The sequence below is a fragment of the Dama dama genome, chromosome 11 (genome assembly GCF_033118175.1).
Source record: "Dama dama isolate Ldn47 chromosome 11, ASM3311817v1, whole genome shotgun sequence".
Taxonomy (NCBI): Eukaryota; Metazoa; Chordata; class Mammalia; order Artiodactyla; family Cervidae; genus Dama; species Dama dama.
The window spans coordinates 37,238,671-37,258,799 of NC_083691.1; the positions used below are offsets into that span (position 1 = coordinate 37,238,671).

Sequence of the window (20,129 nt, forward strand, 5' to 3'; positions counted from 1 at the left end):
CTGGCTCACTGCGTCAGGTGCAAGGGGCTGACACAGCCACAGGGGCTAAGGGTCTTCTGGCATAGTCAGAGGCCCTGGGACCGACCAGGGGCAGGGCTGGAGCCAGGGTCCTCTGGAATTCAACCAGGCTTGGGTGATCAGTGGGACAGGGAGTTGGTGAGAGACAGGCTCTGGGCCAGGAAAAACAGCCCAGAGCCACAGGTGTGCCGCTGGTTCTTGCTCCTCTCCTGTCTTCATCTGTCCTGTTTGGTGACAGCACTCAGCAGGCTTGGAGCCCAGTAAAGAGCACCTACTTCCCCAGAGTCAGTTTCTACCAGGCCTGGAGGCAGTCGTACATGCGCAGGACACAGACTTAATGAATGAACCACACAGCCACGGTTGTCACCTGGGAGTGGGCACACTGGTGAGGCCAGAGTAGGGCTCTGTGGAGGGGCGACACTTAAACAGGGTCATAAATGTGGGTCCCCCAACAGCCCCAGTCAGACTCCAGCCATGAACTCCCAGATCTGTCTTCTGGGTATCCATGGGGTGGCCTGGGACGGCCCTCCACCCTCCCACCCCCAAGCCCAGCAAGAGGTCCCACAGCCAGCCTCCTCCATCTAAAGCCATCCAGACTCTCACTGCTGGCTCTGCCAACAAAGTGGATGCTTCCCCCTCTTGGAATAAAAAGAGTGGAATTCTCTGGCTGCTCTTTCCACAAATGCCCAGATGAAGAGGTGGTCTGAAGAACCTGGGGAACAGACTCTTATAAAGGCTTCTGGAAGGTGAGAGGGGAGAAGCCAAGGAGGGGGCCTGCCCAGAGCTGGAGTCGAAGCCCGACTCCAGATTCTGGCACCCACTCCAGAAGGCAGACTGACTCTGAATTAGGTGTGATCAACGAGGGAAAACTACTGTAGCAATTGCATTCATGGAAAATGTGTGCATGTGTTCCCTCATTTAAAGAAACTATTTATGGGCATTCTTGATTCTGGGGACTCTCCTCCATCTCTCCAGAGAATCTTATGGGATTCTGTACTTGGTTCAGAGCTCATGAGAAACACCCAGCCTCTCACTTCACACAGAGCAGAAACACAGTAAATGTAAGCTCCTTCCCCTTAGCCACTCAAAGGGGATCACTCAAGGTTGAGGGCAAAGGGGCCTCCCCAGTCTAGAAGTTGATGGTCTCTGGTCCCTGCCTCTGGTCCCTGCCTCCACCTTCCTTCTCCAGCTGATGACAAACACCTGGATGTCGTAACGTCGTCCTGTCCTCATCTGTTATTCTGGGACACAGGCTGGGGAGGGTACCTGAGGAGGCCCCCTCTGACCCAGGCTGGCCTTCCTTGCAACGTGGGCTGCCCGCGGCCTGTCCCGTTGATGGATGCAGAAGGGCGGGGCACTGATCCTGCCCGTCGAACAGGATGCTGGAGGGAGGGGGGTGGGAGGAGCAGGGGCGGAGCTTCCAGAACAAAGGCGAATGGGGAGCCTTGGAGGCCCAGGCTGGGTATCAAAAAGGCTCTGCAGAGTGAGCAGGCCACAGCTCTGCACCCAGCAGTCCGTCAGACAGCCTTCGCCTGGTCCCTCCAGCCTGCCAACAGCGGGCACCCAGCAACAGTCTGCTTAGAGAAGCCTTGTTCTCCAGCGTGATTGCGCTGACACTGCTCTGTGGCTTTCTCTACCTGCCGTGGGTTGTTGCTGCAGTTCCAGAAGGGAGCAGAGGGATGGCCGGGAGCGGAGCCAGGAGCCGTGAGCGAGCCTTCGTCCCAGAGCTTTTCGATGGAGCCAACATGGCCCCACACCTCTGGCTGCATCGCTTTGAGGTCATCAACGACCTCAACCACTGGGACCACATCACCAAGCTGAGGTTCCTGAAAGAGTCTCTCAGGGGAGATGCCCTGGGGGCCTTCAATAGTCTCAGTCCCGAGGACCAGGGAAACTACGGGGCTGTGAAAGAGACCCTCCTGAAGACCTTTGGGGGGCCCGAGGCTGCCCACAGCCACCTGCCCAAGGAGATCGTCTTTGCCAACAGCATGGGTAAGGGCTACTACCTCAAGGGGAAAATTGGCAAAGTGCCCGTGAGGTTCCTGGTGGACTCCGGGGCCCAGGTCTCCGTGGTCCACCCGAGCTTGTGGGAGGAGGTCACTGATGGCGACTTAGATACGCTGCGGCCCTTTGAGAATGTGGTGAAAGTGGCCAACGGGGCCGAAATGAAGATCTTGGGCGTCTGGGATACGGTGGTGTCCCTGGGCAAGCTGAAGCTGAAGGCAGCCTTCCTAGTGGCCAACGCGAGTGCGGAGGAAGCCATCATTGGCACCGACGTTCTCCAGGATCACAACGCCGTCCTGGACTTCCAGCATCGCACATGCACACTTAAAGGGAAGAAGTTCCGCCTTCTGCCGGTGGGAGGGTCCCTGGAAGATGAGTTCGACCTGGAGCTCATAGAGGAGGAGCCCTCCTCAGAGGAGGGGGGGCAGCAACTCTCTTGTTGAGAAGCCCCCTTTGCCTCACCCCTCAGATATTGGCGGGAGGACCCACTGTGGTGGAGGGGACAGGCACCTCTCCTCAGGGGGCCACTGGACTTGGCCAGTCCTCTAAAACCAACTCCCTCCCTCCTGCTCCCCACTTTCCTGCTCCCCTCCCCGCTCCTCCCTCTGCAGGGGCCTTTATCTGCCCTGGTTAGGGGAAGCTTCCATTGGAAAAGGAATGGGTGAGGAGAGCAGGCTGGCTGTCTCAGAGGGGGTCCTTGTGGTTGTCACACTGCTGTTGGTGGCAAAAGACTTGGAGGCTAGAAGAAGGTTCCAAGAAGGCTACAATGATGGTCTTAGAGAGAGGACTGGGGGACCCCTTCAGCTCCCCCGAGATGTGGCTTATCACCTGTGGGCCAGGTAGTCTGACTCGACTGGGCTAGGTCCTGGCTGCAGGGTCCTTACAAGTAAGACCCAACCCTCAAGGCCAAGGTCATGGCTGCTCTAGGATTCTTCACTGTTGGGTCTTCCCACCTGCAAACTGTTTCCTTCTGTCATTTGCTTTGAAACCCACTGTGTCTTGTGCCAATAATTCATGACTTCAAACAGCAATAAAGGATGACTCATGGAAAAACCATGTAATGTGTTGATTGGGGAATGAATGCAATGGATGTGAGAGGTTGGGGCAGAGAATGAGTGGTGAAGAGAAGGAAGGCTCAAGTATTTTCAGAGGGTCTCGCTGGAAAACAGAAGAGAATACATGTATAGAAACGATATAGCTTGGATTTTCCAAGACAACCTCGATTTCAAATAGCTTGACTTATTTCCTCCATAATTCTTGTCATGTCCAATCTAATCCTGATTCCTCTAATCATTACAAACTGCAATATTTTAGTATCCAACATGCCTCTTATGCCCAAGAGTGACCCTCAAGTTGTGGTCTTGATTGGGGATTGGAAAATTATGATTATTGTAAACAACTGATAAAGTCTCTGCCTGGAAATAGGTTCTTAACAGCCACCTGGGAGCTGGGACTTGGAGGCAGAAAGCATGATTGGGGGCAAGTGTTACCCTGCCTGGGGCAGCCCAAGGGCATTCTGCAGGATAGTGGAGGCGGGGTGGGGGGAGGACACTCTAGATCAAGGAATGGGGTACATCTCTCTTAGGGGATCTACCTCATATTTGCATCCAGTTTCCTGCCCCTCTCTCTAGAACTCAGCAGGACTGGGACTCTGAAAACTCCTTGGTCCAAAGGGAGACTAAGGGTGCAAAGCTTCAAGAAACTTGATGGGAGGCGGGAAGGGTCTTCTCCCTACATGAGGGTGGAATGAGCCTCTCCTGGGAGTTTCCATCTGGACATTCCTGAGGGAGAGGGGAAGAGCCTGAGTGGGAGTCAGAGGTGGGGACGAGCTTTATTCTTTATTCTAAGACTTTGGGGCCTTGACCTTGAACCTGTCTGAGACAAGAGTGGTTGCTCCTCCCTCAGATTCCAGCTATGATTCTCCTGGAAACTGCGGCACCCCCAGTCTCTAATCCCCTTGATTATGAAGCCCCTTCCCTGGGCTCCCCAGCATCCTAACAGGGATCGGCTACATCAGCCCCAGGGCGCATGGGCCAGTAGTGGGTGCTGGATCAAGAGGAAGTTCTACCTCAGGAATGTGAGGACCAGAGAAGTGGTGGCCCATCCCTGGCCCTTGCCTTGGAGCCAAGGGGAAGGGGAGAAGGAGGTGGGTCTCATGGCATTCAGGTCCCCCACTCCCCATCTCAAATTTGGTTTTCAATGCCTGACAAATACATCTTCTCTCCTAGGCCAAACCCTCCCCAGAGGGGACAACGTAGGTGGCACCTCCCTGTGACCTATTTTCCTCTAGGTCCCTCAGATCCTAGCCACCTGCTGAGCTGGAGGAGGGAAGGGAAAGAGTGGGTGGGAGGTGAACAGGTGAATGGGGAGTTGGGTGCCAGGTCAGAATTTCAGGGCAACACCCAAGTTGTCCCCTCCCTGTGATTCCCCACGGACACGGGCTGCAGAGCCCTGCCTGTGTGAACAGGAGCAGGATGGCCTGTGTCCCCGCCTCAGAGACCCTTCGTCTCCTGCTATGAGTGAGTCTGTCACCAGGCTCTCAGCCAGCTCTCTCTCCTAGGGGGAGCGAGCACCCGGGTGGGCCCAGCCAGACTGACATCACAGCACAGGCCTCCTGGAGGAAGGTGCTGAGAGAGGGTTCCTCTTACCTGGAGACTGGACTGAGACAAGACAGGTGATGTGAGCGGGAAGGGAACCTGGGTTGCAGGATGGGGACGCTCTAGGGGGAGGGTGGTGAGCAGCCGGGTACCGTGGGTTTAGGCCACACATCTCAGAGGGCTTGATCTCTGCGTGGGGAGTTGCACCTAACTTGTATGAAAGTGTTTGAACTGTGAAGGAGCAGCAAGATTCACCTGGCTTCTTGGAACAGGACAGAGTAGAGCAGCAGCAACAAATTCAGCTTGGCAGCCATGGCAGCATTCAGACTTCCGGTCTGAACTTGAGACAGTGAATAGAAGACAGACACAGGTGAGGCTGTGAAGGTCTAATCCTGGCTGCCCATCAGAATCCCTGGGAGGATCAATAAAATCTGCTTCTTCCTGGTGGTCCTGAAGTGCAGCCAGGCTCGAGAAGGCCTGGTCTTAATCCCAGCTATATCCGCCTCATTGCGACCCATAGGGTGGTCCCTGGGCCAGCAGAAAGGCATTGTGAGCATCACCTGGAGTTGTTAGAAGTGCAGGATCTGAGCCCCACCCAGACATGCGGCAGAACTTGTACTGAACAAAATCTCCAGGTGATTCTTATACACACAAATGTTTGAGAATTCCTGTCCTAGAACTTCCTGATGCCTCTAGTTAAGGGGCAACTCATGATGCCCACCAGACACCCTCTTTAATGATGACCCAGGTGGCTCTGGGGTAAAAGAATCCTTCTGTCACTGCAAGAGTCACAGGAGATGTAGGTTCCACCCCTGGGTCGGGAAGATCCCCTGAAGAAGGAAATGGCAACCCACTCCAGTTTTATATCTTGCCTGGGGAAACCCCATGGACAGAGGAGCCTGGCCCGCTACAGTCTGTGGGGTCGCAAAAGAGCTGGACACAACTGAGCGTGCATGCAAACCCCATATACTAAATGCCTACTAAGTCTACTAACTTTGCTAGAGAATTCTTCATGCTCTTTTTGTTTTTTTTTAATTAAATTAGTTCCCTGACCAGGGATTGAACCTGCACCCCCTGCATTGGAAGCACAGAGTCTTAATTACTGGACACCAGGGAAAGCCCAATAATGACCCTTACAGTGAAAGAAAACAATTGTTCTCTGGTTCAGGATCCAAGCCAGCCACACACTGCATTTAGGGGTCATGTGTCTTCAGTCTCCTTTAATTTGAACCAGTCCTCAGACTTTGTCTTTCATGATCTTGACATTTATGAAGAGCCTGGTCAGTTATTTTGCAGAATGTGAACCTACATTTGGGTGACTCTGATATTTTCTCAGGATTAGATTCAGGTTATGCATTTTTGGTAAGAATACCCAAAAGTGGTATTGTATCCTTCTCCTTGGATCATATCAGGTGGTGTGGGACACCTATTTATTCTATTACTGGTGATGTTAACTTGAATTAGCTGGTCAAAATGGTGCCAGATTTCCCCCTGTAAACTACATATATTTTCCCTGTATAAATTTTTAAAATATTTATCTTCTTTATTACTTATTTATTTGTCTGCTCCGGGTCTTATTTACAGCACACAAGATTCTTTAGTTGTGGCATGCATACTCCTAGTTGCGGCATGTGGATCTAGTTCCCTGACCAGGGATCAAACCCAGTCCCCCTGCATTGAGAGTGCAGAATTTTGGCCTTTGGAGCACAGGGAAGTCCCTTCTCTGTATAATTAATGAGTGTCTTCCAGGCTGATGCTCTGAAACTATACAAATAGCCTTTCTCATCAGTCACCTATTAGACCCTTGAAGGTCCTTGCCTGCCAATGGTGATTTTCTAATTCTACCCTCCTACATTTGTTAGCTGGCAGTCAACTCTGAAGAAAAGTTTTTCCCTCCTGTTTGTTTATTTAAATAATTGTAGACTCACAGACTGTTGTTTTATTTGGTGAGCTGTACTCTGTTACTGAGAGGATGAGATGGCTGGATGGCATCACTGACTCCATGGACATGAGTTTGGGTAAACTCCGGGAGTTGGTGATGGACAGGGAGGCCTGGCGTGCTGCGATTCATGGGGTGGCAAAGAGTCGGACACGATTGAGCGACTGAACTGAACTGAACTCTGTTACTATCATTCTGATGCTCACATTGTTTTAAATTTGGCCGTGGGAAACTCTTCAACTAGTTTTTGTGTTTCTGGGACAGGTCCCTACCATCATCTGAGCCCTTCTTTATTTTCTGTCACAAGATGTTCTAGGTTCATCTTATACCTTCCCTGAACCACCCCTGAAACTGGTCATTTCTCCAAGAGCCCTGGTCCCTTTAGGTGGAGTCTGGTATTTAGAAACCAGGAGCTGGGTGTTGGGTATGCTTGTTACTACTAGGGTGTCAATACTCTTAGATCCTCTCAGTATCAGAACTAAGAAAAAAATAGTTCATCTATGTATGCTTCTGTATGTATCTCTCAATATATATATTTAAAATTTGAGTTCATACTGAACCTCCAATTCCAACCCAGCACCATAGAGTTTATTCTAATCTCCCTCCTTTCCATATTTGCAACTTTTTTCTCCAGTGAGAAACCTGACTCCAGGTTACTTATTTGCTCAATCCTAAGTACCCAGAGAGTAGTTTCAGAATTGCTAACCCATAAGCCTATGAAAAACAAAGCCAGAAGCAACCAGTTATTAATCACCTACTCAGTGCCAGGTGTGGGTGGTCCTTGGCAACAAATAAGAAAGATAAACAATCAAATCAGACTGCAGTCATCACAAGGCGAGTTAAGGCTCCCAGGTGTGCTTAGGTGCCTGTCTGTGGCCATTAGTTTACCTTGAGGACATAATGTGTCCATCAGGAGGGCAGTTGGAGTCAGAGACCAAAGGCCACATGTCCTTCTCTTATGGCAATGCTGAGGGACTGGCCGGCCTCAATGCCCCAGAGAGGTGACCTGGTCTACCCACCTGGTCCTCAGCCCCCGAGGAGACACTGAGGCAGCTGTCAGAGCTGATGCCACATGTTCTGGTCCCATCAGTCACTGTCCTGGCCAGAATCTACTGCTACCAAGCAACCCTGGGTAATATATGTGGCTTCCCTGGCTTGGTCGCAAGGAGGACAAACCTTGCTCAGGCCACTATGACCACCCACTCCACTTGGCTGTTGCTTCTCACTGTGGACTCATAAATTGGTTCTTGAGTTCTGATTGCTCAGATTTTGTGGACCAGCCTTGCCTAAGCCTGGATGGGGGTGAATTCTCCACCTGCTGCTTGTGGGACTTGCCTAGGGCCAGCCTTGCGCTGCCCTGTCTCTCTGAGTTCCAATTAGAGCATCTTCCAGTCCTCTTCCCTGGTGGCTCAGAGGTTAAACCATCTGCCTGCAATGCTGGAGACCGGGTTTGATCCTTGGGTCAGGAAGATCCCCTGGAGAAGGAAATGGCAACCCACTCCAGTATTCTTGCCTGGAGAATCCCATGGATGGAGGAGCCTGGTGGGCTACAGTCCATGGGGTCGCAAAGAGTCGGACACGACTGAGCGACTTCACTTCACTTCCAGCCCTGGGAAGGGTGTGAAGGAGCCCTGCCCTCCAGGGATTCACAGTCTGAAGAGGAGGAAGGCAGCCAGGCAAAGGAAGCCCAGTGTGGCGTCCCCTCCTCATGCCCATGTGCACAAGGGCTCGGGGAGGGTCATGTGGTGGGGCTGGGGGTCAGGAAGGGCTCCAGAGGAGATCTTTAAGTTGAGTCTTGAAAGACAAGTGGTTCTTTCCCAAGACGATGCAGGGTAGAGAGAGAAACGTGAGGGGAGGGAGGGAGACAAGCTGGGCTGGTGCTGGCTAACAGGGTGACTTGGGTTGGGGACAAAGGGGCAGGGTCCTAAATGGCCTTTGAGGAACCTCCAGAAGGCCAGGAATAGCCAACGCTGGATTTCTTCAGCTCTGAGATGCACTCAATTCAAGAGTGCATTATAAATTTAGTATTTTTTGGAGAAAGAAAAACTAAACCTCGTAAATGTTAACGTATGTATCAATGGTGTAGCCCAACGTTAAAAGTGGTAAAATGTGTTTGTGGAGGATGAGGTGGTGGTGGCGCAGTGGGTCCTAAAGTAAACAGTTGGTTTCATCTCGAGTACCAGCTCAGATCCACACCGCTGCCTGCCCGGAGGCACTGCGAAAGATTCTGGGACTGTGTACAGACACTGCCAGCAAGATGGCACAATTGATTGGTGATGTCTGTCCCGGGAGCAAGTGTGGAGAATAAGCATCTGCTTCCTCCATTGTGTGCAGTCAGGGGGCTTCATTCTCAGGTAAGGGGAGGGCAGGGAAGTGACATGTTGACATCTGCATTTGTAACACATCTGAGCCTCTCCGCAACCTCAGAGATGTGTGGGAAATGCCACTTAAAGATATTTTCCCCCAATATTAAAGCTAATTATGTCTTACTCTGAGTCCCCATTTAACTAGGCTCTTAAGACAGTCACTGTCAGTCATTCTGGGGACATTTCCTGCTCTGGATTGGGGAAAAGCCCCAGAATCTTAGGCAGCACTGAAGCCTTGCGGGAGAAGGGCTGCAAGTCACAGATGCCCGCGTCTCTGTCCACAGGTTCCTTTAGGCCGCGTGGCCGAGCTGATGTCTGTGCCATGCACGCTTGTACAAGAGGCCCAGGTCTCAGGTCCCGCCAGTAGGGACACCAGGCTGGCCACTCCCTGTGCTGTCTTGTCACTTCTTTGGGATGAGGCTGCTGCGCGGTGTGTGGGTGTCTCTTCTCTCCAGGACTGACTGCTGTCCACCCCCTGTCCGGCCAGATCTGTCCTCATCTTTTCTCACTCACCTACAGGCCTCCCGCCACCTCCCTTTCAGGACACTCGAACATATTGTCATCCGTGGGTTCGGGCAGGTACAAAGGATGGGGAAGGGACGTATCTTCTGTCTTACAGGCGACATTGGCTTTCGGCCCAGGGACGTAAGAGAGTCCTAAAACCCTGGTTACTTGCTCTAGATGGAACAATCAACAACAAAAGCGCACATTTGTATTCTCCTGTCCCACTACCCATAGATGGAGCACAGGGAACAAGTAGGGGTGGAGGGAGGCTGTCTAGGATTTTTTTGGGATTTTTGTGCTGCTCAGTCATTGGCTGATGAGGCTAAGCAGGCTTAGTGGGGAAAGGGGCCGATAACATGGAGGAAGAACCAGCAGGACTTGGGGAACCTCAGTGACAGGCTGTGAGAGGGGTACAAGTCTACATAAGGCAGCAGTTTTGCCCTCAGGGTGCAGTTGGCAACGTCTGGACGCAGTTTTGGTTGTTACAGTTCTGGGGGTGGGGAGGTTGCTGATGGCATCCTCCAGTGCACATGACCCCCACCCCCCCAACCCGACCCCCCAACCCGACCCCCCAACACAGAATCCCCCAGCCCTGCTCATCAACAGTGCTGAGACGGAGAGACTGGCCTGAGGTGACTCGTGGGTGCTGATGTGGACATTTCTTTCTAAGTGTCACAAAACCCCTACGGTGTAGGTTTTATCCCCCTTTAACAGATGGGGAAGTTGAAATTGGGAAAGGTTAATTTGCTGTGCTGCTCTCACGGTAAATGATTGAACTGAGGTTGGCACTGAAGCCTGCCTGCCTTTAGAATATTCAGTTCAGTCCACTGGAGCGGTTTGGACAAACAGATTTGGCTAAAGTGAATTTAGGTTGTTTGCATCTATTATAAATAGAGCAAGACAAGACAAAGTGGGTGAAAATGAATTTGAATAGTTGAAATGTTCAACAAAGAGGTCTTCATTAACTAAACAGTGTGTAAGGTATTTGCAGAACTCACTAACCTGTTAACTGTGGTTGGAAACATTCATTGATTCTATCGCTTTATGAAAAAAATTCACAAAAATCATCAAACATGTAGAGGAGACATATTGGTGTTAAAATAAACTAGGAAGGAAAACCCTCCCTTAAACCTCACCAAAATTCCACAGTCTTTTTTTTCTGATTGTTGCTTATTATTGCTTGATGAGCTTTTCATTATTTAAATTCCTTTTTTCCCTTTCTTTTACAAAAGCAATACTGCTCATTTGGGAAAACCAGAAAATTAGGTCAGTCCAAAAATATATGAAGAAACTTTGCAAAGAGCCTTGTACCCACTCACTCTGCCTAGGTCAGATGTGGCATATTTTTCCAGACCTTTCTCTGTAGACTTTCATATGGATGTACTTCCCTTCATTCTTTCTCTTTCACTCTCTAACTCTTGGTTTTCTTTTTTTAGCAAAAATAGGATTATGCAGTACTTTCTGTTTTGTAAACTCATACTTTATTTGGCCAATTCCCTATTTTCGGACATTCAGATTGTTTCCAACCTTTTGCTGTTACCAACCTCACAATACAGTGATGAAAAGAGCATACTGCAACCACATGTGACACACACAAGCCTCCCAGCTACACTGGTAAGTGAAAAATATGCCAGACACAGACATGTATGGTGTGACTCCATTTACAAAATATTCTAAAACCAACAAGCAAAACTAAACTGCAGTGTGTACAGATGTCTACTCAGGAGGGAAATTATAAAGGCAAGAAAGGATATGATTACAGCAGAAGCAGGGTTGCCCTATCCCTTTGGGTAATGAGGGTTCTATGTTGGGAAAGGCATTTGGGGGCGCCTGAGGGCTGACAGTGTCCTGGTTCTCGACTGGGTCATGTCTGTATGGGTGTTTATAATAATTCACTAAGCAATACATTTATGTTTTATGGACTTTTATCCATATGTGTGACATTTAATGATAAAATTTTTAAATGAACAGAATTAAAATATTAATAATTGGCTAAAATATTAACTAGATATTTAAAGCAGAGAGTAAAACTATTCTGAAACTTAAGCAACATACTTGAAAAGGCACAAAAGAATGCGCTCCTCTTATGCTACATCAGAATTCCAGTTTTTGGAAAATAAGGTGGAATGTGTTTTTTAGACCAAATTGTCCCTCAGGCATAATTGTTTTCCTCTCGACTTCTTCTAAACCAAATTATTTTCTATCAAATTGCTTTTTTTTTTTTTGGCCAAGTCATCTGGATTATTCTAAAGCTCAGGCAATTTCCACGACTCTCATCATGCTGCCTTCATTGTGCTTTGATGGTGATAATGTCCTTAACATGTAGGAGAAACCTCACTCCATGTATCACCATCTGCCTTTGGGGCACATGACTGTGGAGACTATTGTCTGCTTCTGCTATGAATTAGAAGTTGGTCTCTTACTCATTCACTCGCTCACCCATCCATCCCTCCATCCATCCATTCAAGCATCCATCCATCCAGTGTGCTGGGCACTGGCCTAGGTGCTAGGACAGAGCCACAGAGTCAAGCCTCTGCTTTTGCACAGCTGTATTTGAATACCAAACAGACAAAAAAAATGACTTGTCCTGTGATGATAAAGAGAAATGAATCAGGGTGGGTGGGTGGTGGATTGAACTGATGGGGGATATGCAGTTTTATGCCAAGGGGGTCAAGGAGTTCTCGTGGGTCAGCTGATGTTTGTGCAGAGACCCGAGTGAAGGGAGGTGGCCAGGCTAGCCTTCTGGGCAGAGGCCCAGCCCCCAGGCCAGGGCAGGTGAAACAGAATGAGTGAGGGGTAGGATGGTAGGATCTGAGCTCAGGGAGGGTTGTTGTTCAGTTGCTCAGTCGTGTCCAACTCTTTGCGACCCCATGAACTACAGCTTGCCAGGTTCCCCTGTCCTTCACCATCTCCTGGAGTTTGCTCAAACTCATGTCCATTGAATCAGTGATGCCATCCAACCATCTCATCCCCTGTCATCCCCGTCTCCTTTTGCCTTCAATCTTTCCCAGCATCAGGGTCTTTTCGAATGAGTCAGCTCTTTGCATCAGGTGGCCAAAGAATTGGAGCTTCAGCTTCAGCATCAGTCCCTCCAATGAATATTCAGGGTTGATTTTCTTTAGGATGGACTGGTGCAATCTTCTTGCTGTCCAAGGGGCTCTCTAGCACCACAGTTTGAAAACATCAGTTCTTTGGCTCTCAGCCTTCTTTATGGTTCAACCATAAAGATTCTGTCATATACTCTCACATCCATATATGACTACTAGAAAAACCATAGCTTTGACTATACGGACTTTGAAATCGGCAAAGAGGTGTCAGGAAGGGTGGCTGGGACCAGGTCAGGTGGGGACTCAGATGTGCTGCTGAGCCAGGTGGAGTTCGGCAAGGGGGTTTGGGCCATTAAGGAAGGCTGAGATCTGAAGTCTGTTTTGAAATGCTCATGGATGGGGGTGGGGAGAGCCTGGGGTGGAGTGAGGGGAGCAGAGCCAGGGAGGAAGTTTTGCTGGGCCCCGTGCTGTCTTGAGCCTAGCCCCAATTCTGGGGGCCCCTACTTGCTCTGGTTTCCCCTGTGGGCCTCTTTATGAGACCTGAGGGCTTTGCTCTGTGGTAGCCCCTTCACAGTGGAGGCTTGGCATCCAGCCCACCTGGCGACAGCCCCCTGTGACTGGTGTGTTCACGACTGAACACAGGAGCCTCTACTGTCTCTTCAAATGCATCTGTCCATGATGACACCCCTCACAGGTCCACGACACCCCTCACGGCAGCCTGTCAAGAATGACTGGACCCTGATTCTGTCAGGCGGTCTGCGTGCCAACTTGCTATCCAGGGGTCATCGCAGATGTGGAGACCGTGCCGGCCACACTCAACTCCAGGTTCCCACAGCTGTATTGAATGGCCCAGGGCTGAAGACAGTGTTCTGTTTACACAGCCGGGCACCATCTTGCAGATTGGCCTGTGTCCACTAACCCATGGTCCACTTGGTGGGGCCACGAATAATTTGTTAATAAAATGCTGACCTTTGTGGGTGATTTACTTTTTAAAAATATGCACTAGCGCGGATTCCAGGCTAGTCCCATAAAAACACTATTCTCATTTGCTTTCAATCCAGTGAACTTTCTTGAGTTGGGAAGAAAGAGTGGTGTTCCTTCCACTTCTGACAGGTGACTCAGACCCAGGTCAACTCTGCGGCTGCCTCCAGCCTCTGCGGAAAGTCCCGGAGGAGCCCAGTTTCTCTAGATGAGGTGGGGTTACCTTCCGCCCCGAGGCAGCTCTCTTTTATACTTTGGCAAATTCATTTCCACTACTTAAAGAAAAACACTTCACCTTCCCTGTCCTCATTGTTGACCCTCATAACCTCACCCTGGCTTAGTCAACCTCACTTCCCCCTGCTTGCAAAAGAAAAGACCGGAAACTTTTTCATTATACACAGGCAGTGCTCCTATATGACCATCCTCTTTGTTCTCTACAAGAGTAAATCTGAAATGACTTCCAAATTTACATATATTAAAGTAGGAAACTTTAAATAAAAATCAAGGTGACAGAAAAGACTAGGGGGAATTTAGAACACTAATTATAAACCACATGGTCTCACATAATTACTAAAGGTGAGGTGTGCATTTAACTCTGAGCTTCCTGGCAGCCAAAGCAAGAAGAGAAAGATGATCAACTTCATGATTCACCGTTTCTCTGAGGAAACACACACCCTTTCTTCAGGGAAAGCGCTGGGATACTTGCACTGGGTTCGAATTTTTGCCCTGCCTTAAAGGATCTGAAGTGAAGTGAAGTGAAAGTCGCTCAGTCGCATCCAACCCTTTGCAACCCCCTTGGGATTCTCTAGGCCAGAATACTGGAGTGGGTGGCCTTTCCCTTCTCCAGGGGATCTTCCCAAGCCAGGGATTGCACCCAGGTCTCCCGCATTTACCATCTGAGCCACAAGGGAAGCTCAAGAATTCTGGATTGGGTAGCCTATCCCTTCTCCAGCAGATCTTCCTGACCCAGGAATTGAACCGGGGTCTCCTGCATTGCAGGCAGATTCTTTACCAACTGAGCTATCAGGGAAGCCCTTAAAGGATCTAAGTGTGGTGAAGAGAGAGGCCCTGCCCTGATGATCTGTTTCCATTGGTGCCTTTTCTAGGCCCCATGCAGGTACTGCCTGGTGCTGGTCTGCACTTGACCGGCAACTGCTTTGACTCAAGCTTTTAACCCCAAAATTGCAGAGAATGTCACCATGTCTGTAGTTGCTCAGAGTTCACACCTGAAGTGTGGCTTTTCCTTGACTGTCTGGCTAGCACTCTAGCTATGATTGGTCTGAATTTGCTGTTAGAAAGATGCATGCAAAGGCCAGGACTTGAGGATCTAGCACTCTTTTGATGAGTTACTTGAAAACGTCTCTCAGAGCCACCCCTGCACTGCCTGCGTTCTCTTTGAGGGTTGCCCTTACCGGGCTGGGGGATTCTGGGCTGTTTTTTTTGTTTTTTTTTTTAATATTTATTTACTTGGCTGCGCTGGGTCTTAGCTGTGATACACAGGACTCTATAGTTGCAGCACATGAACTCTTAGTTGCAGTATGTGGAATCTAGTTCCCTGACCAGGGACTGAACCTGGGTCTGAACCTGGGCCCCCTGCATTGGGAGCTTGGAGTGTAGCCACTGGACCACCAGGGAAGTCCCATTAGGGCTAATTTTGCCTTTTGAACAGCACCCCGGGTGAGGGACCACCTGAAAACTGGCGCCTCCCCCACAGTCAGTCACCTCCTGTCCCTGAGTCAGCCTTTCTCTGCTCCTCCTTTCAGTTTAACCACTTCCTGCCCACAATTTGTTGTCTAAACAGCACAGTCAGAGTGACATATTTGAATACTTCCCTACCCTCTAATGTAATTTTACCTTCCAGGCTGATTTCTTTCGGAAAGTCAGAACTTTGTTTCCTGAAAATCTGTTACATTCCTGACACTCCTCCAGCTTCTATCCTTGCTAGTGAACTAACTGTCATTGTTCAGAGACACTAAGCTTCCTGACCGCCAGGCCCTGGACTTTCCACACCATGTCTCCCTTAATCCCCTCAACAGCCTCAAGAAGTTAAATACTATTATATGTTCACTATGCAGACCCAGGAAACGAGGGCCAGGTCACCCAGAGTGGAAAGGGTGGGATCCGTCTGACCAGAGTGTGTGTGTTTGACCATCACCTGGGACCCCCTTCCGAGGCATCTAAGGGACATGGTGCTCCTCCTGAGGACCTCTCCTCCCACTTGGCCATCCTGCTTGTCTTCGTGGATCAGAATTCGGTCTGGTGTTTCATGAAAACATCTTCTGCCTTCTGGGCGATGGGAATATCAACCAGGCAAGGCAGGAGTTGGTCAGACATTCTATTTTTAACTGAATAAACTTCCCAGCAGATGGATGTTGGGTCTCCTATCCCCCGGCCCTCTGTGCGGGGCTGGGGATAGCCTCCAGGCGTCTTTTCTCCCAGGTCATGCTTTCTCTGAAGGTAGGCGGAGCCTTGACACAGAGCTCTCTGCTTTGACTGTCCTCATCCACCTCTGCCCCAGGTGCGGCCAAGAGCAATCTACAAAAGAACACCCCACCACCACCCCAAGGCTTCTCAGGGGGCGCTAGTGGTAAAGAATCTGCCTGCCACGCAGGAGACTTAAGAGATGGGGTTCAATCCCTGGGTCAGGAAGATCCCCTGGAGGAGGACATGGCAACCCACTCCAGTATTCTTGCCTGGAGAATCCCATGGACAGAGGAGCCTGGCGGGCTAAAGTCCATGGGGTCACACAGAGTTAGACATGACTAAAATTACTTAGCACCCATGCCAGGGCCACAGTGAGCCTCTTCAACCCACCAGGTTCCCTGGCCTTCAGCTCTTCCGTGGTCTTGGGGCCACTCCCTTTGCTCCAGTGCTGGCTCTTGCCTCAGCTACCCACCAAGTCTACAGCCTGTGTTCATAGAGACGCTGACTTTGCTCAGAAGGAGGGAGGTTGGCGGAAGCTTCAGCCAGACAGAAACTACCCTCCCATCCGCCTGAAGGAGGGTCCCTCATGCTCTTCCTGCATGTGGCTTCCTTTCCCTTTGGGCAGCCTGTCACCCCTAGTCAGCAGCCCCAACCTCTTCGTCTGGGCTCCACACGGCCACTCCAGAAGTCTCACCTGGGACCGAGGGGGCAGAGAGCTGACTTTCCACCCAGTCAATGCTGAGCCCTGAACAGGACTTCCTGTGGGGCCCTTGAGCCCTGGAAGCTGACTCTCCCAAGCAGAGGGGAAGGCCAAGAGGGCTATACGGCCAGGCCTGCTAAACCAGGGTCTCTGTGTAGGGAGCTTCGGTGTGCCCGTCCGCGTCTAGGTCACATGACACCTAAGAGGTGGACAAAGCGGTTGCTCGGTGATGATGGCGTGATGGGGACTCCAAGGCCAAGCAGATCTGTATGTGGTAATGCTGGTAGAATCAGTAGAGTGACGTCATGGGGTCTTCAACCCAAAAGACATGGTAGAGAAAGAGCATCTTTAACTCTTGGACAGAACATCCTCCTTCAGGAGCTGCCTGGGTTGCTGCCACGGGCTCCTTGTTAGGGTCCAGAGAGGGTGGTTATTCCTCACTGCCAGCTCAGAGAGGAGAGATCTAGGGGAGGGTGATGACCAAGCCATGACAATCCACAATTGTCTTGTGCTTTCCCTGTTTCTGCCCCACTAACTGGAGCTGAAAGTGCCTCCACAGAAAGTAGGTAGCTGCATTCAAAGGCTTAAAACAGAAAAGGTGACTATGCATGAAAAACTGATTAGAACTTGACACAACTGCAATTTGCAAAAATTGAGGCAAGGGAGAGCGGGACTCTGGCCAGAGGTCACCAGCTCCGTGGACTCAAGGCAAGATGCCTCAGCCCTCTCGCTGAGTCCTCACCTGTGAAGTGGGCATAATGATGGCACATCCCCAGGGCTATGAGAGTTCCTGGCCAGGGTCGAGGGGCACAGAGCAGAGCACTCAGTGCTCAATGAGCACTCAGCACATGTGAGTTGACCGTGGGCCCAAATAGCAGAAGAGGACTCTTTTCATCAGGCTACTATGAACAAACAAGGTCAGGAAACCTTGAAAATAAGATTTGTCATCTTGTGGGCGAGGTTCTCTTTATGTGAGAGCTGTCTTGGTTATCTGTGGTTTAAAGCTTCCTCTCTCAGCCACAGTAAACAGGGGTCCTGATGCGAGGCAGAATGTAGCTTTTGTCCATGGTGCTGGCGATTTAGTTTTGGTGGATTCAGTTTGGAGCCTGTCCACAGAGATGGACCCAGGACTCACACGTCCTAGGAAGGCCTACCATATAGCTCTGCTTTTTGGGGAGAAAACAGAAGAGGTAGGCCTTAGCTTTTCCCAAGTAGAAATACCAGAAGGATCCTTTTTCATAACACCCTCAAGTCATCATAGTTCACTTTTGGGGTACAATAAAAACCTTTCAAAAATTTTAGGTGGTTTTAGAATAAGAAGCCACTGGCCAAGAAGAAGAAAGACACCTTTTTCCTTAACTGAACAAGTGCTCTGCTGAGGGAACAATGGCAGGTCAGGGTGGTGTACTCAGCTCAGCAGACTTGCCTGGCCAAGAACACGAAGCCTGATGCTCTAGAAGGGAGCTCCAAGAGGGCAGGGGGGTTGTGTATTTTGTTCATTGGTATGTCTTCAGCTCGAAGATAGAGCCTGGCTTAGCCCAGGCACTCAATCCCTGTTTGTCAAATGAATGAATAGAAAGGGACTTCCCTGGTGGTCCAGGGGCCAAGATTGTGCTCTCAATGCAGGGGGCAGTCCAATTTCTGGTCGGGGAACTAGATCCCACATGCCATAATGAAGACTGAAGACCCAAGTGCCACAACTAAGACCTGGCACAGCCAAATAAATGAATAAAAAATAATAAATATTTCAGAACAACAGCAGCAACAAGGGAAGTCTGAGTGACTGTTATAGCCAGAGGAGTCTGAAGGAGAGATGATTGGGATTTAACATGTGTCTTTGGTAGGATCATGGATCAAGAAAAACAAATGAAGTCCAAACAAATTTTTAAAAAATGAATGAATAAATGTGAATTAACCAAAAGGTTTAATATGTGAAAAAACAAATTTCCTAAACTGGGTGTGTTTTCTCCTCTCAGTGACTTGTCTTTCCTGGTGCGGTGTCCCCCTTTGCACCCCATCACTCACCACGGGCTCCCAGCCACACCCCAGCCCCAGGAGCTCTCCCTTCTCCATCACCTGCCTGGTTGTACTGACTCTTCCCTCTGCCTGCAAGGGAAAACTCTTTCTCCAGGGCCCAACTTGGATGTCACCACTTCTATGATTTCTCATAGCCAGTCCCTGTATGACTTTATCCCACCACCAACTGTATTGCATTGAGTGGTGAGTACATTGCCCTCTTCCACACCGACCATGGGCTACCAGAAAGACAGGGTAGTCTGGTTTGCTGTGTGGTCCCCCAGACAGTCTGCATGATCAGATGTAACACGGTGGAGCAGAGCCAAGAGCGAGTGCCTGAGCAGGAGAACAGGAGGAAAGCAGCGGGGAAGGGCCTCAATCGGAGCCACACGATCAAAGCTCCCACTACAGAATCCAAGTCCTGAGAACTTTTGGCCAGCAAATTTTCCATGATTATTAAAAGGAAAGAGAAACCTGATGAACTCAGTTCTCTAAGTAAAAAACCACGAAAGGTTAAACTGGGTACAGAACATTAGGAAGACGAAAACTTCTTTAATAATGAAATAATTTATTATTTGTTAACGGTTGAACAATACAGAAGTTTACATATACACAGCAAAGATTCTCTAAAACATGGAGTAGTTCTCAAAATGCATGTACTAACTGTAGTAAAAAGCACCATTCTCTATGTCTTGACACAGGATTTACATTGGCATCATATTTACATCAAGAAATAAACATCTGGAAACAGAAATTCACACTCTTGTCTGCTGCTCCCTGTTTAGGCTGTGTTTACTGTTAGGGTGATGGCCCCCAACATTGATGGTTGACAGCAACATTCCTAGAGCACCAATTCTAAGGACAGGGGTCAAGGCAAGCTTGGTTCTCTGGTGAAAGCTAAAATGAAGAAAACCCTCTCAATCCTCTATACCCTCCAGACAGAATATAAAATCAAAATTTAAAATCTGGGTAAATCTTAGAAACAAGTGCTTTACTAATTCTTATTTTATGATTTTGAGAGAAGACAAAGATACTCAATTTCTTCAGCCACTCAATAGCTGATGATAACAGTCCCAGGCAATTATTTCTTCTTTCAGAAGATAGGGTAAGAAAATCATCCATGTAGTAAATTAATGAAAAAATCATGATAAATCACATATCATACCCCCCTGCCCCCATCCCCAAATATTTCCAAAAACAAAACATCCCACAGTCTACAGAGATCTGATCATGTAAAATGAGAAAAAACACCTCATCTAAAAGGGTCTTTGGGTCATCTTCTCCCAGGAAGGATTTTTAAAATCAGGAGTAACCAGCTACTGAAACCTACTGCATCCAAGAGTTAGACATACAAAAATAAGAAACTGACATGCAGGAAATTGCTTTGCAGCCTTTGACTTTCTGGTGTTCAACACACAGGGCAGGTAAAAGGGGAAGACGAAGACACTTGGGGAAACAAAGAAGAAAGAAAGGAGTGAGATTTGGGGGACTAAATGGATTATAAAGCACAATGAAAGTGGTATCCTTGCCAAT

The 20,129-nt window shown here is 49.3% G+C and overlaps 1 protein-coding gene across 1 annotated transcript; it reads left to right on the forward strand.

Annotated features, from left to right (window-relative positions):
* The first annotated feature begins 1,353 nt into the window (after positions 1-1,353).
* Positions 1,354-2,465, forward strand: ASPRV1 (aspartic peptidase retroviral like 1). The gene is given in 2 exon segments (XM_061156103.1): positions 1,354-1,519; positions 1,522-2,465. Coding segments are annotated over 2 exon segments (1,110 nt in total).
* The last annotated feature ends 17,664 nt before the right edge of the window (positions 2,466-20,129 follow it).